Source organism: Schistosoma haematobium, chromosome ZW, assembly GCF_000699445.3.
Source record: "Schistosoma haematobium chromosome ZW, whole genome shotgun sequence".
In the NCBI taxonomy this organism is placed as follows: Eukaryota; Metazoa; Platyhelminthes; class Trematoda; order Strigeidida; family Schistosomatidae; genus Schistosoma; species Schistosoma haematobium.
In genome coordinates, this window is record NC_067195.1 from 12,796,074 (window position 1) to 12,814,616 (window position 18,543).

Here is an 18,543-nt window from a genome sequence, read left to right on the forward strand (position 1 = left end):
TCTTCTCAACCCTCTGCTGACAGGTATTCCACTTCTGATTGGTGTTATATACTACTTATGTCTTAGTAAATATCACATACATGTCGACTGTAGAAAATATTTTTTCACATTATCCAATTAAAAACAATAAGTAAGCACGTTTATTCGAAGCAACCGATATACAAACAGAAGACATTTAAATATTTTAAGAAATTTCAGATAGGGAGGAATTGATTTTTAAAAAAAGACTATCGATCCTATCAATCAAATGGGCATGTTCATAGTGAAGACGTAAAAACAGTAAGAAATGCTGTGTTAGACAAAATAGTTTCTTCAATTGACAGATAATTCCCATTTAAACATGAAAATTAAAACACGAATTTCAGCGAAGGGATCTCTTTTCAACGAATTTATCATCAAGCTGTACAATCGTATATATATGAAAATTTTGTTTTTGTAAAAGTACTAATTCCGTTAGGAAATGTGAACACAGTTAATAAAAAGGGTTATAATACTAGATTACGTAATATGAATAATAACAATAACAATAGATTTAGTGATTATAATAATATGATTAAAATGTTTTTGATATAATAATTAAAGGTCATAGAGGTGTACAAAAATAAACTGATATGATGAGCGTTCATGAATAAAACAATGAGAAAATAAGACATAAGTAAAGGGGAATGCAGTAATAATAATAATAATAATAATAATAATAATAATAATAATAATAATAATAATAATAATAATAATAATAATAATAATAATAATAATAATAATAATAATAATAATAATAATAATAATAATAATAATAATAATAATAATAATAATAATAATAATAATAATAATAATAATAATAATAATAATAATAATAATAATAATAATAATAATAATAATAATAATAATAATAATAATAATAATAATAATAATAATAATAATAATAATAATAATAATAATAATAATAATAATAATAATAATAATAATAATAATAATAATAATAATAATAATAATAATAATAATAATAATAATAATAATAATAATAATAATAATAATAATAATAATAATAATAATAATAATAATAATAATAATAATAATAATAATAATAATAATAATAATAATAATAATAATAATAATAATAATAATAATAATAATAATAATAATAATAATAATAATAATAATAATAATAATAATAATAATAATAATAATAATAATAATAATAATAATAATAATAATAATAATAATAATAATAATAATAATAATAATAATAATAATAATAATAATAATAATAATAATAATAATAATAGGATAATCAAAATAATTAAGAATACGAATAGAAGTAGTCACGACAAGAATTCTAGCCATTCCGTTCCGAAGAAAAACCTTTATATAAGTCTGGAATTTAAAGGTGATCGAACATCAGAAGTAATCAAAAATCGTCTAACAACAACTATTAGCAGAACATTTAACGCAGCAAAACTGCGAATAACCTTCACTAGTAGAAACTTATTTTCTGTACCCATAAAAGATAAGCTTCCGCGTCTGGTCGCCTCCATGTGCATCTACCAGTTCACCTGCTCTTGTGGAGCAAGGTACATTGGCCGTAGCCAGCGTTCGCTTTCAACTCGGATACGGGAACATATCCCAGTTTGATTCTATAAGGGTGAAAGGAAAGCAGTTAGGAGTTCTATACTTGAACACCTAATCGACTATAACCATTCTACAGATCCACAAATTGACTTTAAGGTTGTTTATATGGTTCGTTCAAATCTACCCAGATTTCTTCGTATCCCACTCTTACAAAATAGCCGAAGCTCTTACCACCCAGGAGCTTAAACCAGAACTATGCGTACAAAAGAAGTACGTCTTATCGTTATCATTACCTTGGCCTTAATTATTTTGATTATCCTATTATTATTATTATTATTATTATTATTATTATTATTATTATTATTATTATTATTATTATTACTGCATTCCCCTTTACTTATGTCCTATATTCTCATTGTTTTATTCGTAAATACTCATCATATCACCTTATTTATTATTTTCTACACCTCTATGACCTTTAATTATTATATCAAAAACATTTTAATCATATTATTATAATCACTAAATCTATTGTTATTGTTATTATCCATATTACGTAATCTAGTATTATAACCCTTTTTATTAACTGTGTTCACATTTCCTAACGGAATTAGTACTTTTACAAAAACAAAATTTTCATATATATACGATTGTACAGCTTGATGATAAATTCGTTGAAAAGAGATCCCTTCGCTGAAATTCGTGTTTTAATTTTAAAATAGTTTCTGTTTCAATGAGAAATAGTGAAAAACAAACAAACAACCTAAATAAAAATCAATTGAGAAAGCTTTTACGTGAATTCAATGATTTAATGTAACATCTCGATAAGTAATTTTTAAACACGCCTATTTCGAGCTACACGGTATGTATGAAGGGCACAGTTATACTACTTAATCGGCTTGACAAACCGACAAAGTATCAGAAGGCGTTTTGTGCAGATTGTAGTAATTTCAATAGTTAAGATCATGAGTTAATTGAAGCTAGATCACCATGGAAAACCTGGAAGCACTGGACGGCCGTTTCATCCTATCGTGGGACTCCTCAGCAATGCGCATCCACGACCCCGCCTTGCTGGATTCTAACCCAGGACCTATCAGTCTCGCGCGCGAGCGCTTAACCACTGAGCCGGTATCCAACGTTGTTAATGTCTAGCTTCAACTAATCCACGAAATTGAGCGACACATCCACCATTATCATCAGTGAGTTATTATCTCACAACTGACCCAGTTGAACTCCACTGGTCGCTGCTTCTCACTAGAACTCCAGGATATACCTCTTGAAGCCGGTCACTAGTAAGCATATGTTGATTAGTATCAGAAGGGGTTTTGTGGAGATTGTAGTAACTTCAATAGTTGAGATCATGAGTCGATTGAAACGGCCGTCGAGTGCTTCCGCGTTTTCCATGGTGGTCTAGCTTTAATTGGACTAGTACTAAGTCACACAAAACACGTAAGCATGCTAGGAAGTATGCACTGACATGACAGTTGGAAGCCGAGAAAATACTCAATCTAGTAGAGAAAATTATCCCCAAAATTTAACATGCCATATAAGTAACAAAATTTTGGTACGCTGAAACATTAAATATTATAACACTAAAAAGTCAGTGAAAAAGTACATAGGACGAAAAGCGCCATCCGTCATGGTTTACCGAGATGGTAGAAATGGTGAATTTTGTTCGATTCTGATTGGTGGTTAGCTCGTGTGACAAAGTTGCGAGTGGGATTTGAGTTCATCTTTGGTTCAATTTATGTATCTATTTTACAGGTTTCATAAATTAAAAATATCGTAGTTATTTATCAGCTTTTTCAGTCACTTCACTAGTAAAAGCAAGTGTATAAAAAGCACGTGTATCTCAATTGGAAGTCGCGGACCGTAACAACAGGAAATCATACAAGTGATTAAATATCACTATTTGTGCAGAACTTGACTAGAACATCACAAAAATAGATTTCATACAGATAAAAGACATAATTTGAGGTTTATGAAGGGGAAAAAGTGTATACAAATAAAGTAATTCCCAATGAATTCCATAACTTTTCAGAGTTCATCAGGGGATATGCGATGGGTCAATAAACTTATCGGAATGAATGTGCATCTTTTGAACAAGTGAAATCGCTACTTCTGATTTCCCATCTTCTGCCTACATACATCTATCTATCTTAGCAATAAACACGTACTTTGAGCAACATATAAAACGAAGAATAATAGTACGAATAATAATCCTTGTCCTTGTAATATGAATTTACATTATAGTCATCAATCATTCAAGAGACAGGAAGATAAAGTAAAGAATTTTGAAAAGCCATCAGTCATACGACCGACAGCTTCAGTGAATTATGTTATAACTTGAGACCGCCGATTAAACAGCAGTGACTTATCGATCGGATCAATAACGTGTAAACCCGTATGAGCAGTCTAGAGTTCTGATTGGTCCTGCTTTCCGTCTAGCCCAGCCAGTTAAGTTCAGAACACCAATCCGAGCCTCTGCGATATGAAACATGTATTTCGAACATACTCGGTTTATATACCAATCAAACAGACCACAACGTACCATAAAGTAGAAAATAACATTTGTACAAAATTTGGCCAAATGTGGGAGGCAGTGACTAATAGACAGGGCATAATTCAAGAATGGTAAAACGTATAATAATGGTTCATAAGTCGAAATAAAGCTTATAATGAGAGGAATATGAATATGAATAGTTTAGTTATTTAACAATTATACAATAAAAATATACGTTTAGTATTGGTCCACAATGGATCCCAAAAATTACCACTCATTATTCTTATCAGGACATAACAGATTACCGGACATTATAAGTAAAACTAATGTATAAGGACGAGGCGGTCAAAATTCAGAATACGATTTTTTGGTTATTGTGTGAAATTGAAATATCACATATAACGAGTATTAAAAATACCTTTGTATGCTGATCAAAACGTTTCAAATGATAGTGGGAAATTGTTTTTTTGTCACCATTGAGTAAAACTGATAGTGCTAAATATATCAAATGCTAAATTCTGTCTTTGTAGAATATGTATAAGAGACAAATTGACGCTATTCCTAAACACTTAACAAACAAAACCTTTACTTAGTGCCCTTATATTTTATTAACGAACTGATCAGATAACGTCACTCGGAGATTTCGCGCGTAATCCACTCATCCATATGGCTGCATGCCACTTCCTCATCATACCTGATATCATTTTGCGACGGAAACTCTAATCCTAAGAATGATGTGGGGATTCTGAAAGATCTGTTTGTTTTTCTAAGGGTTCGAGAAGACGAATAACCTATGCATACATAACGACGACCTTATGTCGTTTTTTAATTGGTAGGCAGAGTAAACGATGGAAGACGTTAAACAATCCATTATGTAAATCTGTTCACACTTCTTAACATTATGGGATTTTTTTCCCGCAAACTATCCACCTGTAAGAGACGTTCTCCAATTGACTAGGAAATGACTGAGAATTTGTAGCAATGCTATGAACTTGGAAAAAAGTTTTAAACTATGTAACATAAAAAGAATAGTATTTAACATATCATATGTAACTTTCTAGATGGCCAAAAATTCAGAGTCAGAACACTGACTCAACGACTTATACGAACCTAGTTAAGCAAAGAGACAATCAGGCAGCAATACTAGCTAACACAAGTTCATAATAAACAGACTGTAAGACTGAGATTTCGCTACAAAGTTCATATTATTAATATAAAAATAATACATCGATATAAATAGTTTGTAACTGGTCTTAGGAAACATTAAACATAATAACAGAATAAAAATTAAGATAGACAATAAAATAAAGTGCAAGTTAATTGTGAAGAATAAGAATTTTAGTCCGACAATAGGATGATGTCACATAAAATTAGGATTTCAAATTGTAAAACTGAGAACAAGGAGTTAACAGTTACTCCTAATAACCACTACTCTGCGTGTTGCAAAATGCATGATATTTACTAACTGATCCTCACTTCTGGTTATTGAAGTCGAAACAAGATTTCACAAATTCAATGAAAACAGACCATAAGAGCTGGTGGTATATGAAAGTGGTGGAAATTATTTTTGAGTGCAAATCAAATCATCCAAAAACATCCATTTTGATGGATTGAACGTATGTTATATGTACTATCCAAGTAGGAGCTAAAAAGGCAAAAATATATTACTATTAGAAATCGCTACATAAAGCGAAGAGACGATGCATCCGTAATGTGGCGATAAGGAATAAAATGAAATTGTGTTACGGTTATAACTATTAGATGCGTCAAGACTTTCTAGATGAGATCTTTAAAATCATGCAATTAGATCGATTGATATGTTAAAAACATGGAACATCCTAAAAAAGAGTTATCATATCAAAGGTTATTCACTAGACGAACAGAAATTCACTTGGTATTATTTGCTTGTATCTTCTCATTGTTGTTAAGGACTGCAATTGATCAGTCACTTGTTGGCATACATGCATCATGTGCGGACTGCCTCGATATTGCGTTGTCACAAGCTTTACAAGCAAAGATGGATAGTAGCTAGCAGTGGACGAGACGCGCGTTCTGGATTCCACTGCTAGCCACCGTGCATCTTTGCTTATAAAACGAACATATAGTCTAAAAACAATTATCATAGTTAACTATCAGCAAACTACACGAAAACAAACCTCTATCGGGGAATAGCTCTTTCATCAGTTCAGACATTTCCCAGAATCCAATACGAAGTACAGCAGATTTGGTGTTATCTCCTAGCTTTAGACCATCACAGATACCTGCAGCGATTGCTACAACATGTTTGATACCGCCACATAATTCAACTCCAACATCATCCTGTGTAATCACCATTCTTAAGTAATTTGTCTACATTGAGACAAAAAAAGTAAAACACACAACAAGGCTCAATAAGTATTATTGCATAAGAAGGAATAATGCAACAGATAATGTTACATAAAGTCCATTAACTCAAGTAGTGGCATCAAGCCTTATTGAAAATGTGAATGTGTGTAGCACTACCTGGTTACCCAAACTGAATTAGGTTAAACGGGATTCAAATCCACTAATTGGTGGCTGAAAGTTGAATATCTTAACTACTGAGACACCACTCCAACAAACTAGACGAAAAAAGAAACAGTTTCTACTAACTGACCCTAACTACACAACCACTGAAAACCAGGAAATATTGAACAGCTGTTTTATTCTATTACGAGACTCCTCAGTGGTGCGCATCTACAACCCCAGTAAGTGGATCTAACCAAGGACATTCATTTCTTCTGACAGTGAGTGCTTATAAACTTCAGACCGCTTGCTTGAAACGGACAATTTTTAGTACAAATTTTTCATTAACAATTTACAACTGAAAATAAAAAATCTAGATATCTAGGAAATTATGATAAATCTAATAGCTTCAGTTTTAGCGGAAATAATCTAGACAGAAAATTGAAATCAATATATTTGTCTAAATGTTTACAAAAAAAAGCTTGATAAATTTAAACAATATAGATGATCTTCAGAGAAAAATGTGTACGGGAGAAATACAAAGTACTTTAGGCAAACAAATGCATAACTTTAATGTTTACAATTTTTTTTTAAATGTCATTCCGTAGTTATGTAGGTCACATTTTAACTGATAATTGACTCGATTACTATTACTGTCAAAATATATTAAACATTTAATTCTCGGGATTTTTTGGTGATCGATTAAATTTGGAGACTTGCACATCATGGTTTCGGTACTTGGTGTAGTAGTGGGTACATACTGTTGGTGAACATATGTCAACATAAGTAGTATATAACGCTATTTAGGAACAGAGTTTCTGGCAGCAGAAGGTTGAGAATATCGAGGAGGGAAGAATGAGAACAGAAAGCAATTGGTATGGAAATGCAGAAACAATGAAGTCTGAGACAATTAATAAACATTCTGCAAATGAAGTATTAGAGTATAATTTTCTTATTTTATCAGGTAATTCTGTAATTTTGTGCTAAATATAATCGGTTGTCTTCACCTGTGTTCTTCAACACTACAGTACTACCTGGTTTCTAATTTCACATTAAATGAAACCAATCTGTGATGAGTACTAACTACATATCAAACATTTATTAATCATAAATGTTACAACAATGTTTTGTTTGGTACAGTGTCGAATCCGCAATCAGATGTTTTCGATCCGGATAGTTAAGTAGTATTATTAAGCCCAATAAAAACTGGCCTAAAAACCGAATACCTAAGTAAAATTGCGATTGTTTACCGAATAGTACTACTAAATCAAATAACACTTTGATCAATATGTAATTATATCACACTGAACAATTAGTTCAGTCAATCCGAGACACTTATTCTTTAGCATACTTTGAGATCATAGCCAACAATGAAACGTATGATACGCGTTTCGTTCTATTTGAGACTCCTCAGTTATACGTATATACATCCAAATGTTGATGTTCCTTGAGTCAAACACCTAATAATCCGAACACCAACCCGTTATCCACTAGACCACTGACTCCAGCACGCCATTGACTTTTTCAATAGGTATAAGGTTAGTTGTAAGGGTTTGTATTTTCCCACTGTTGAGATTAAAGATTGAAATCGATCATTCTCTAATGGTATACGTACACATTAAGCGGATATCTGATTGGCAAGTCCCAAATAGGACGTGATGTGCGTTCTGGATTTCACCACGACCCGAAAATATTCTAAAACCTTGCATTTTTGCAATATCGAGGTATCTACTCAACATATATATTTTACAACAGCTTGATTGAATGTAGCCATGGATATCAAAGACGGAAAAATCTCAGCAACAACAAGCAATCACTCTTTTCTTCAACAATTTTTTCCTTCATATGTGTACATACAACCCCCTAAGTATATGTGCGTTCGCGTTATTTCATCATGAAAAAAGGACTGTTGCTTTTAGGAATTAAATCTACTGCGACCCTATCTCCACCAAAAAAGGACCAAGAATCAGAGAAAGCGGAGGTTTTCTTTTTAAAATAAGATTTAGAAGTATCGAAACTTCCCAATTAGAGAAATATTAATGTGATTGAATGCTCAACGATGAGCATCCACAACTCTGTATCCGAGGCTTGAACCTAAGACCTTCGGTTTCGCGCGAACGCTTAATCTCTAGACCACTGAGCTGGCAACCAACAGTGTTAATGTCTGGCTTCAACCAATCCACGATATCTCGCTACCATCTTCTACTGTCTTAGGTGGGCAGCTGCTTCACGCTCGACACGGCTGAACTCCACTGATCACGACTTCTCACTAGGACTCTGAGAGTTCCCTCTCGAAGGTAATCATTTGTGAACACATGATAGTTTTCAGTATGGAGTTGTGGAGGTTATTGAATTTAATTGAAATCATGAACCGATCAATGTTGGACTACCAATGAAAACCTGGAAGCACTGGACAGCCGTTTCGTCTTAGTATGAGACTTATCAGCGGAGCGAATCCACGGCCCCGCATGCGAGACTCGAAGAATATCGATGTAATTTTATAATTTGATTGACAAGATGATAAAAAACGTTTCAAAGTGTTGAGGTCGTTTTTTAAACTAAACGAGTAGACTAATTCATTGCTTTACGGAAACAGTGTTAGCCATTTGACTACGATTAATAGTTTTGGATGAAATATGAATCAATCGTTGGTCACCGGCTACCATGGGACTGCATCTCCTCACGATGCTCCACTGCCTTGTGGGTTAGACCTATAGGTCAAAGGCTCGGGGTGTGGCCCCCTAAGATAACCACCTGCTTCGGTTTGGGCACTCGGGCAGTATCACAGCCCTCACAGAAATCAAATGAGATTTGTGTGGCGCATGTGTATTTGGTGCCTCCTTGTACCAATATCTATATGTTAAAATAAAGAATAACAAAAAAGCGATTGGTTGCAATAAATAAATAAAATATAAACAAGTAAAAATAAACATAAATATATAGATAAAATGTCTAGAATAAATACATAAATATATAAAACTGTAGGTTGTACATAATGAAGAACCTGTTATTATAATCAGTAATAAAAATATACTTAATATATTAGAGAAATAGAATGGCTTATCAAAAGATTCAGTACAACTGACTTCCAGTTGGCATTAAAATTAAATGAATCCTGTAACTAAACTGACTGAACATTGTTACACAAATTAACAATTACATAATTTTTACTGGGAATAATTACGCGCATAGATTAAGTTCTCTCATAATAGTTCCTTAATCTATCATTCCCAATTTAAAAGAAACTATACACTTTCAAAGTGACTGAAGATTTGCCATTTCTATTTCTTTACTTACTTGAACGTACAAATATTGGTAAGAAGGTGTACCAAATACATATGCGCCACACAAGTCATTTGATTTGTGTATGGGTAGAGATACTACCCGGGTGCCCAGACCGAAGCAGGTGCTTTTTTTAGGGAGCCATATCCGCAGCCTTCGACCTAAAAGTTTGATCTGCGAATGTCCGGCGCTTTAACCGGATCACAAACCAATGGTGCACATGGGCTCCAGATGCTGCAGGAACGAATGGCGTTTGAATCAATCGTTGGTCACCGGCTACCATGGGACTGCATCTCCTTACGATGCTCCACTGCCTTGTGGGTTAGACCTATAGGTCAAAGGCTCGGGGTGTGGCCCCTTAAGATAACCACCTGCTTCGGTTTGGGCACTCGTGCAGTATCACAGCCCACACGCAAATGATGAACTCTCTATATCTATGGAAACTACTTTTCTCGCTTCGAATAACAATCAAATGATTCAAATTATTATCATTACTATTATTGTTATTATTATTACCATTATTATTATTATTGTTATTATTATTATTATTTACTACGACATTATTCACCCTCTTTTATTCCTACTCTGTCTATGCTTATTTTTTCGACTTATACAGCAGCTCGTCTTTGGTGGATATTCGACTCTATCTAAACGTTCTCGAGTCACTGCCTAGTTGAAAATTGTATGTTACCACCGAATATGAGTACTGAAGCAGTTTTTCTGAAACCACGTGCACCATACAAACTGGCTGCCTTCAACTTCCGCACACTTATGCAGGTTGGACAACAGATAGGGCTGGCTAAGTCTTTGGAAAGTCTTAATATCGACGTTTGTTGTCTATACAAAACCCGTATTCAAGACTTTAGTGAAGTACTACAAATTTGCTCTCCATCTGTCGCTTCGAAAAGCTTGTTTTACGTGCGTTTATCCGGGGACCCTGTGGCATCTTCGTCTGGTCTTGCTGGCGTTGGTGTCGCACTAAGCACTAGAGCTGAGGTAGCACTAATCGATTGGATCCCCATTAACAGTCGGCTATGTGTTGTTAGATTAGAGAGTTCCATCAAAGTGAGAAGAAATCGGCGTGAGAAACGATGTATTTTCGTCATCTCCATCTATGCTCTGACAGATTGCACCAGGTTTCTTCAGGCTCCGTACAACTCATCGAAGCCCGTCGGTCTACTCCGGGTGACCGTCCAAGCTATTGGCTTCCGTCGTACTTCGTAGGTTGTTCAAAACCCGAGAAAGATTGACTTGCGGGGATCAGGTTGGTTTTCGTTCTGGTCGAGGATGTATTGGTCATATCTTCACCCTCCGCCAAATGTTAGAACACCGTCATACTTATCAAAGGCCAACAATCGTAGTGTTTCTTGACATCACGGCTGCCTTCGATTCGTTAGACAGGACTGTTCTCTGGGATTTTCTATTGAAGAAGGGTGTGCCTGAGAAGTTTATTAACATCCTATAGGCCCTATATACAAACACCCCAGGCAGAGTGAGGGCATACAACCACCGTTCTCCATTGTTCCATTCAAGCAGTGGGGTTAGACAGGGTTGCCCAATCTCAACATTCCTCTTCAACTTTGCCATCGATGACATTCCGAAAACAGCCCTGATGGATGTAAGTAATGACAGTGTGGATCTGTTGCCTGGAGAAAGACTTCTCGACCTTGAGTATGTGGATGATATTGTCTTACTGAGTGATAATGTCCAAGCCATGCAATCCGCATTCAATGAGCGTCCGTAGTTATGGTATGTGCTTTGCACATTCGAAGTGCAAAGTACTTTTACAAGACTGGCAGGATTCTAATCCTGTACTCACTCTGGATGGTGAGCAGATAGAAGTGGTCGAGAAGTTCGTGTATCTGGGTAGCTGCATAAGTGCTGGTGGTGGCGTCAGCGAGAGCAGTTTTGCTCTATGCTTGTGAAACCTGACCTCTCCGAGTTGAGGATGTTAGACGACTCTCTGTGTTCGATCATCGTTGTCTCCGAAGGATTGCTGACATCCCATGGCAACACCATGTTAGTAATGCAGAGGTTCGGCATCGTGTGTTCGGGCATAGAGACGATAATCCGATTAGTGTCACCATCTTGAAACACCGACTTCGGTGGCTTGGACATGTTCTACGAATGTCGTCCCAGAGAATTCCACGTTGTGCATTATTTGCGGACTCTGGGACTGGTTGTAAAAAGCGGAGAGGTGGTCAGTGTAAGACATGGTGTCGTGGTATGAAAGAAAGCTGCAAAGGGCTGGCTTGTGTTGGTCCTTCACGACTCCCTGGCTGGGGTCCGAGAGATGGTGCGACACAGTGGCTAGAGACGTTATCAGATATGGCTCAGAATAGAAGCCAGTGGCGATTCTGCCGTAATCTTCTTTTACTTTCTTCATAAAAAGTGGTTGTGTCTTCTTTAACTGAAAGATTTCTTCTGATTGTACCTTTCCGTTCCCCCATTTTTACCATGATTATTATTACACCACCTTACATCAATCTCTTAGTTATTATTCTCTTTTTTTTCTTTTCCTTCCCTTTAAATTCCCATTGTTTTGTGTGGCGCATATATATTTGGCGCATTCTTGTACCAATATTTATGTGTTGAAATAAATAAATAGATAATAATTTGATCCGCAAGGCAATGGAGCAACGCAAGGAGGTGCAGTCCCATGGTAACTTGTGATCAACGATAGGTTCATACGCCATTCGTTCCACCAGAATCCTGGAGCCGATATGAACCATTGGTCTAGAATCAGGGTTTTCCAACTCCGTTAGGTGGATTCTCCGTATCCACCAACCCGGTTAAAACGTCAGACATTCGCTTTCCATCCTCGAAATTTCGTAAACAACACCCCTGCCGCGAGAAGGAAGTGAGTAGGATTTCTCTGTCATTAGCTCTATACGTCTGGCCATGTGAGAGCATTTCGAGAGGGAGAGCTGACTCTCCCCACCCTCGGCCGTACCAGGGCACTTTGGGGCTGTATGCATTTTGTTTGTGACGATGGTCGCACTGATTGTGATTAAGAAAGAGGGAAAATACAGTTTCATTTGCTCACAGATACTCATGAAACGAAATATCGCTAAAGTCTCATGTTTTATTTACTAATGACATTCAATCAACAACCAACGTTCTGAGTAGAATATAATAAATATACGACCATCAGAAAATTAGGTCAAATTTCATATCATATTACAATATTTTAAAGGCTAATTATACTTTGGACAGCATAACTATCAATAGTAAACTTATTAACAAATAAATAACTCTTGTACATCTAATTATGGAAGCATTTGATGTGAATATGGTTGTTTGTTCTTCTCTAACATAATAAAATATTCATTTGTAGATTTCTGCACTAACACATCGATAGTGTTAGAAAAAAATTATTTCAGTAGTTCAATTCACCAATCGAAAGAAATTTTTGTCAGTATGGGGTTGTAGAGATCGTTAAATTGGATTGAAATCATGGACCAATCTAAGTAAGACCACTACTGAAAAGCTTGGATGCCACCTCAGTGGTCTGGTGGTTAAGCGTTCGTGTGCGAGACCAGAAGTCCTGGGTCCGACTCCCACATATAAGGTCGTGGATGCACACTGCCGGGGGGTCCACCGCCAGGATAAAAAGGGATTTCCAGTGCTTTCAGGTTTTAGTGGTGATTATTTGAACAAATAAATTTAGTTTATAGCAGTTAAACGAAGCCTTAAACACCATGCTTCGACACCTTATAAGATTAGCTTCTTAATAATTAAATAAAATGCTTACAGAAACTATAGTTAGTCCACAAGCTAAAAAAAATCAACCAAACCTCTTAATTTGCTTATTGAGTTTAGGATAGCAATCAATTTTCTCTGTGAAATATCATATTACCTGAAGCAATCGTTTTACTTCACTTCCATGATCGTAATTTTTAGCACCAATAGTTACTTCGGTGAATTGTTGTTCAGCTATTTCTATAGCTGTTGTAGCTCCACTGACAACAACACAACTTTTACCAGTTTGCTCACGAATCATATCACTCACTAGTTTGACTCGATTTTCTTCTGAATACAAAACAAGACCCTACATTCGATTAAAAAAAAAGAAATAACGAGAAATTATGAGAAAAAAAGCGATTTATGGGAAAGAGTATTGTATCGCAAAATAAATCCATTCAATTAGACTTTTTTGCATTTCACCTTTTTGTACTACATGGATAGTGGATCTATATAAGTATTATGAGACGCTATAAGTTGTAATCTAAATTAAATTAGTTGTCCAAGTGAGCAAAAAACTATTTACAATGCGAGTTTAACTAGCTATTAGACTAAAATATTGACATAATCAACCTAAGATTAATGAAAGCTCATTTACCAAAAATAATTATTTCAGTTAAGCCAGATTAACAATAAAAATACAATTACCTAATGTCGTAACTAATGATTTAACAACAATATTCTCAAAAGCCATAAACTTCGGGCAGACAAATGTTAGGTGTTTGAAGTTTGTGAGTAGGAAACCCTGAACCTAGATTCCACACTAGTTGTTACTAGTTAGTAATATATGCATGCAATTTCGAAGGAATCGATGCGTCAACCAGAGGAATTTAAACTAACATCACCCAGCCTCACAGTTTGAGACATCGTTCCGAAAATTACCCTTGTGAAGGACCAAGATATTTACAACTGGTTGGTTATTGATTAGTGATCAATGTCATGTTTCACTAGTCCCTCAGTGATGATAGAACTCCATCGACTAAGTTGCATGTTGTCACTAGTCTAGGTGACTTGATATCTTATGCACCATGATGAGATGTTACATGGTTGGAGTTAGTAGGTAGGAAATCCTGGATCTGGGTTTTTACTAGTTGTTACTCTTCAATAAGGCGTTTCAGCTGAGCGCATGAGACGTCGATTCACTTAAACTAATAGTTACATGCAACGTAATTGACAGGATCCGAACAGAACTGAACAATTAAAGAAGCATAAAACCGATTACTACCCGGTGATCAATTAATTGCCAATAGACACAAAAAATATGAAGCGTGGAACAATAACTATTTGCTCTAAGCTAATTTTTGTGGAACGAATTTGAAACAGAAAGTACTAAAGTCTTCCATAGCAAAAATTAATAAGCGAAAATCAAAATGCATAAATGAATAATATACTGTTTAACGGCGAATTTGCTGGACCGTGGTGTCAAAATTTTGGCTCTATCGTTTGGACTCTAAACATTTTCCGCCTTAAAGATGCTTCAATAACACTGATGGTTAAGCACTTATCATTTATGAGCAAAGCACCTTTAAAGATAAGGACTGACAATCCCATAGTGAAATCCCAAGGGATAAATTAGAATCACTGTCGATCAAAGTTCTGTATTTTGTTGGTAGTTTGTAATTTAAGTGCTCAATGTGTTTAATGAAATGCATCAGATGGGTAGAGCGATCGACTAACTTCTCAATGTAACATTTTTCTTTGTTGACACACATGAAAAAGGTATGCGGATCTTCATTTATCTTTACTTTTATTGTAATTCAACTAGTTAGACTAATGAATCATTTTCGCTTCCCAACAGTTAGCAACAACACGATTTACCAAACGATCAAAAGTTTCTTAGATTCAGTCTCGTATTTCGACCTGAGATTAATGTAGTTCCATAAAAACTTTATTAGGTTCCTTGAGTCTGAAAGCTACATCAAGTACTTTAAGTCCTCCAACTCTTTCTAGTGTTCATCTAAGTTTGAATACGCAGATTCAGACATATCAACTAGTTATCGCTGGATTTAGTAATGGTCCCTTTATTCAATGCAGAGAACCAAATTGGCATTTCTCAAGACTAAACAGTAGTACTATGAGAGATTAGAAAGGCACACTTTCAGCTATACCACCAATGTTTACACGGAGGTCGTATTCGTTCAACAGTACGTTATTGCTTTCATAGCGAAAAACTTTAGCAGCAAAGTACTGATTTTGAATTAAAAACTTTGAAAGTAATATGTTTCACACTAAAACTTCGAAATATTAGTTCTCTTTCCTGCAGGTCAGTCAAAATATTAGACATAATCTTTATCATACCGCAATACACATTGGCACAAAAACCAATCTTAAAAAGACCCGAAATCTCAAACAATGCAATGACACATAGTGAAGCCAAGATTCATGTTGGATAATAAACTTAACGGTATACTAGCAAAACGTACCGATACGTCTTTTAGGCCTGAAAGATAGTGGTTCGGAATCAATGTAAATAGAATTTATACAGCAAGAAATGGAAATGTACAGAAGATAGACTACCAGGAAGTTTAGATGGAAATAAACAGTCCTAAGAAATCAAAAACTCTCAAGGTTCTTATTTAGTAGGTAATCTTTGGTTCGTCGGACGATCTGGACTATTTTAACGAATTTAGATATTTAAGTCTGTGTACATGTCACCCAGTTAATGTGAGCACTTGAGCAACTAAATGCTAGACAAAGTGGCATGAAAAAAACTAAATATCAACACAATATTTTACTGCTTCATTATAACGTAAACATAAAGACTAACGCTTATACCTAGAATAACATTGATCGTGAACCAAGCAAGAAAATTAATAATATTGCCTGAAACTCACTTTACAGAAGGAGACAAAGTAGGCATTTTCTTTGACATGCCCATTCATTTGTTTTATTAACCACTGTACATATCGAGATGGATAAGCAACTACTATGATATCAGCATCTGAAACAACTTCTTTGATATTACTGTTTGCTACGACATTAGTAGGAATAGTAATGCATGGCAAATATACTGGATTTATATGATCGTTATTGATATAATCAACCAAATTTCGGTCATTGTGAGTTTCACCACGTACATACATAGCGATCTAAAAGCCATTTGAATATCGGTATATTCTGACAAACTCACCTTACTACAAAACTCATTTGAAGACGCGACGTTATCGGCGATAACTTTAGCAATAGCTGTGCTCCAGGCACCACATCCCAAAACAACAACTTGCTTCATCGGGACGGCAAAAGAAAGGTTCGCTAGAAGCCGCCCGCCGTTTCGTTTGAACATCCTTGAATGGCCAGATATAAGGCGGCCATTTCGTAATTCAATTGCTCCGGGTGACGATGAAGAAGTCAAGTTACAGGTTCTCGCGCGCATGTTGCATAACGTCAAGGGTTTTGAATGTCGTTATTTACCAGCTATTAACAGCATTTTTTCCGTCACATGTCAATTTTTGTAATGTTTGTGCTTGTTATATAGCTTTGACTTCAGTTTATTGGTTCAGAAAGGACCAGACCATTCTGATGGGAGATTTCAATGCCAAGGTTGGAACGGATAACACCGGATATGAAGACATCATGGGACGACACGGACTGGGAGAAAGGAAAGAAAATGGTGAGAGATTTGCAAACCTATATGCCTTCAATAAACTGGTCATAGGTGGCAATATATTCCCACATAAACGCATTCACAAAATCACATGGACTTCACCGGATCAAACCACGCAAAACCAAATCGACCATATCTGCATCAACAAAAAGTTCAGGAGGACGATGAAAGATGTGAGAACCAAGAGAGGATCTGATATAGCATCAGATCACCACTTGCTGGTCGCCAAGATGAAATTGAAACTCGAGAGGTACTGGACAACGGGGCGGACAATATCACAAAAGTTCAATACGGCTTTTCTTCTGGATACTGACAAAATCAACAAATTCAAGATAGCCCTCAGCAATAAGTTCCAGGCCTTTCATGATCTACTCAATGGAGAAGGAACTACCATAGAGAGCGACTGGAAGGGGATCAAAGAAGCAATCACTTCAACATGCCATGAGGTTCTAAGCCACAAGAAGCAACATCACAAGGAATGGATCACTGTTGATACACTGGATAAGATTCAAGAAAGTAGGAACAAGATGGAAGCAATCAATACCATCCGAACAAGAGCAGAAAAATCCAAGGCACAAGCTGAATACACAGAAGTAAACAAGTAGGTGAAGAGAAGCACCATAACCGACAAACGTAAATATGTGGAAGATTTAGCAATGACAGCGGAAAAAGGCTGCAAGAGAAGGAAACATGAGACAACTGTATGACATGACAAAGAAACTCTCTGGAAATCGCCGAAAACCAGAACGACCAATGAAAAGGAAGGGAGGCAAGGTAATCACCAATATTGAAGAGCAACGAAACAGGTGGGTAGAATGCTTCAAAGAACTCTTAAATCGACCAGCCCCACTGAACCCACCCAACATCGAAGCAGCACCCACGGACCTCCCAAGCAATGTTGGCCCATCAACAATTGAAGAGATAAGCATAGCCATCAGGCAAATAAAGAGTGGCAAAGCAGTAGGACCAGACGACATTCCAGCAGAGGCACTAAAAGCAGACGTGGCGGCAACTGCAAGGATACTCCACATTCTCTTCAATAAGATTTGGGATGAGGAACAAGTACCAAAAGACTGGAAAGAAGAACTTCTGATCAAAATACCGAAGAAAGGTGATCTCAGCAAGTGTGATAACTACAGGGGCATCACTCTTCTCTCAATACCGGGAAGAGTCTTCAACAGGGTATTGTTAAACAGGATGAAGGACTGCGTAGACGCCCAACTTCGAGACCAACAGGCAGGATTCCGTAAGGATAGATCATGTACAGACCAAATCGCAACTCTACGGATCATCGTGGAACAATCAATTGAATGGAATTGATCACTCTACATCAACTTCATTGACTACGAAAAGGCAT

At 35.8% G+C, this 18,543-nt stretch overlaps 1 protein-coding gene across 6 annotated transcripts in view; it reads right to left on the bottom strand.

The window, feature by feature from the left end:
- GPD1 (glycerol-3-phosphate dehydrogenase) overlaps window positions 1–16,921 on the bottom strand; it is a 45,980-nt gene extending 29,059 nt beyond the window's left edge. For 2 of the 6 annotated variants that reach the window (XM_051210429.1, XM_051210433.1), the window contains exons 1-4: window positions 16,713–16,921; window positions 16,417–16,671; window positions 13,698–13,889; window positions 6,229–6,421 (exon numbers count right to left, since the gene is read on the bottom strand). In XM_051210429.1, the coding sequence (XP_051070419.1) occupies window positions 6,229–6,421; window positions 13,698–13,889; window positions 16,417–16,671; window positions 16,713–16,811 (739 nt within the window). In that variant the 5' untranslated portion in view covers window positions 16,812–16,921. Of the gene's footprint in view, window positions 1–2,840; window positions 5,718–6,228; window positions 9,410–13,697; window positions 13,890–16,416; window positions 16,672–16,712 lie in introns of those variants that run through there. The other 4 variants (XM_051210430.1, XM_051210434.1, XM_051210431.1 and 1 more) reach the window with 4 other exon arrangements.
- Between the last annotated feature and the right edge of the window lie 1,622 nt (window positions 16,922–18,543).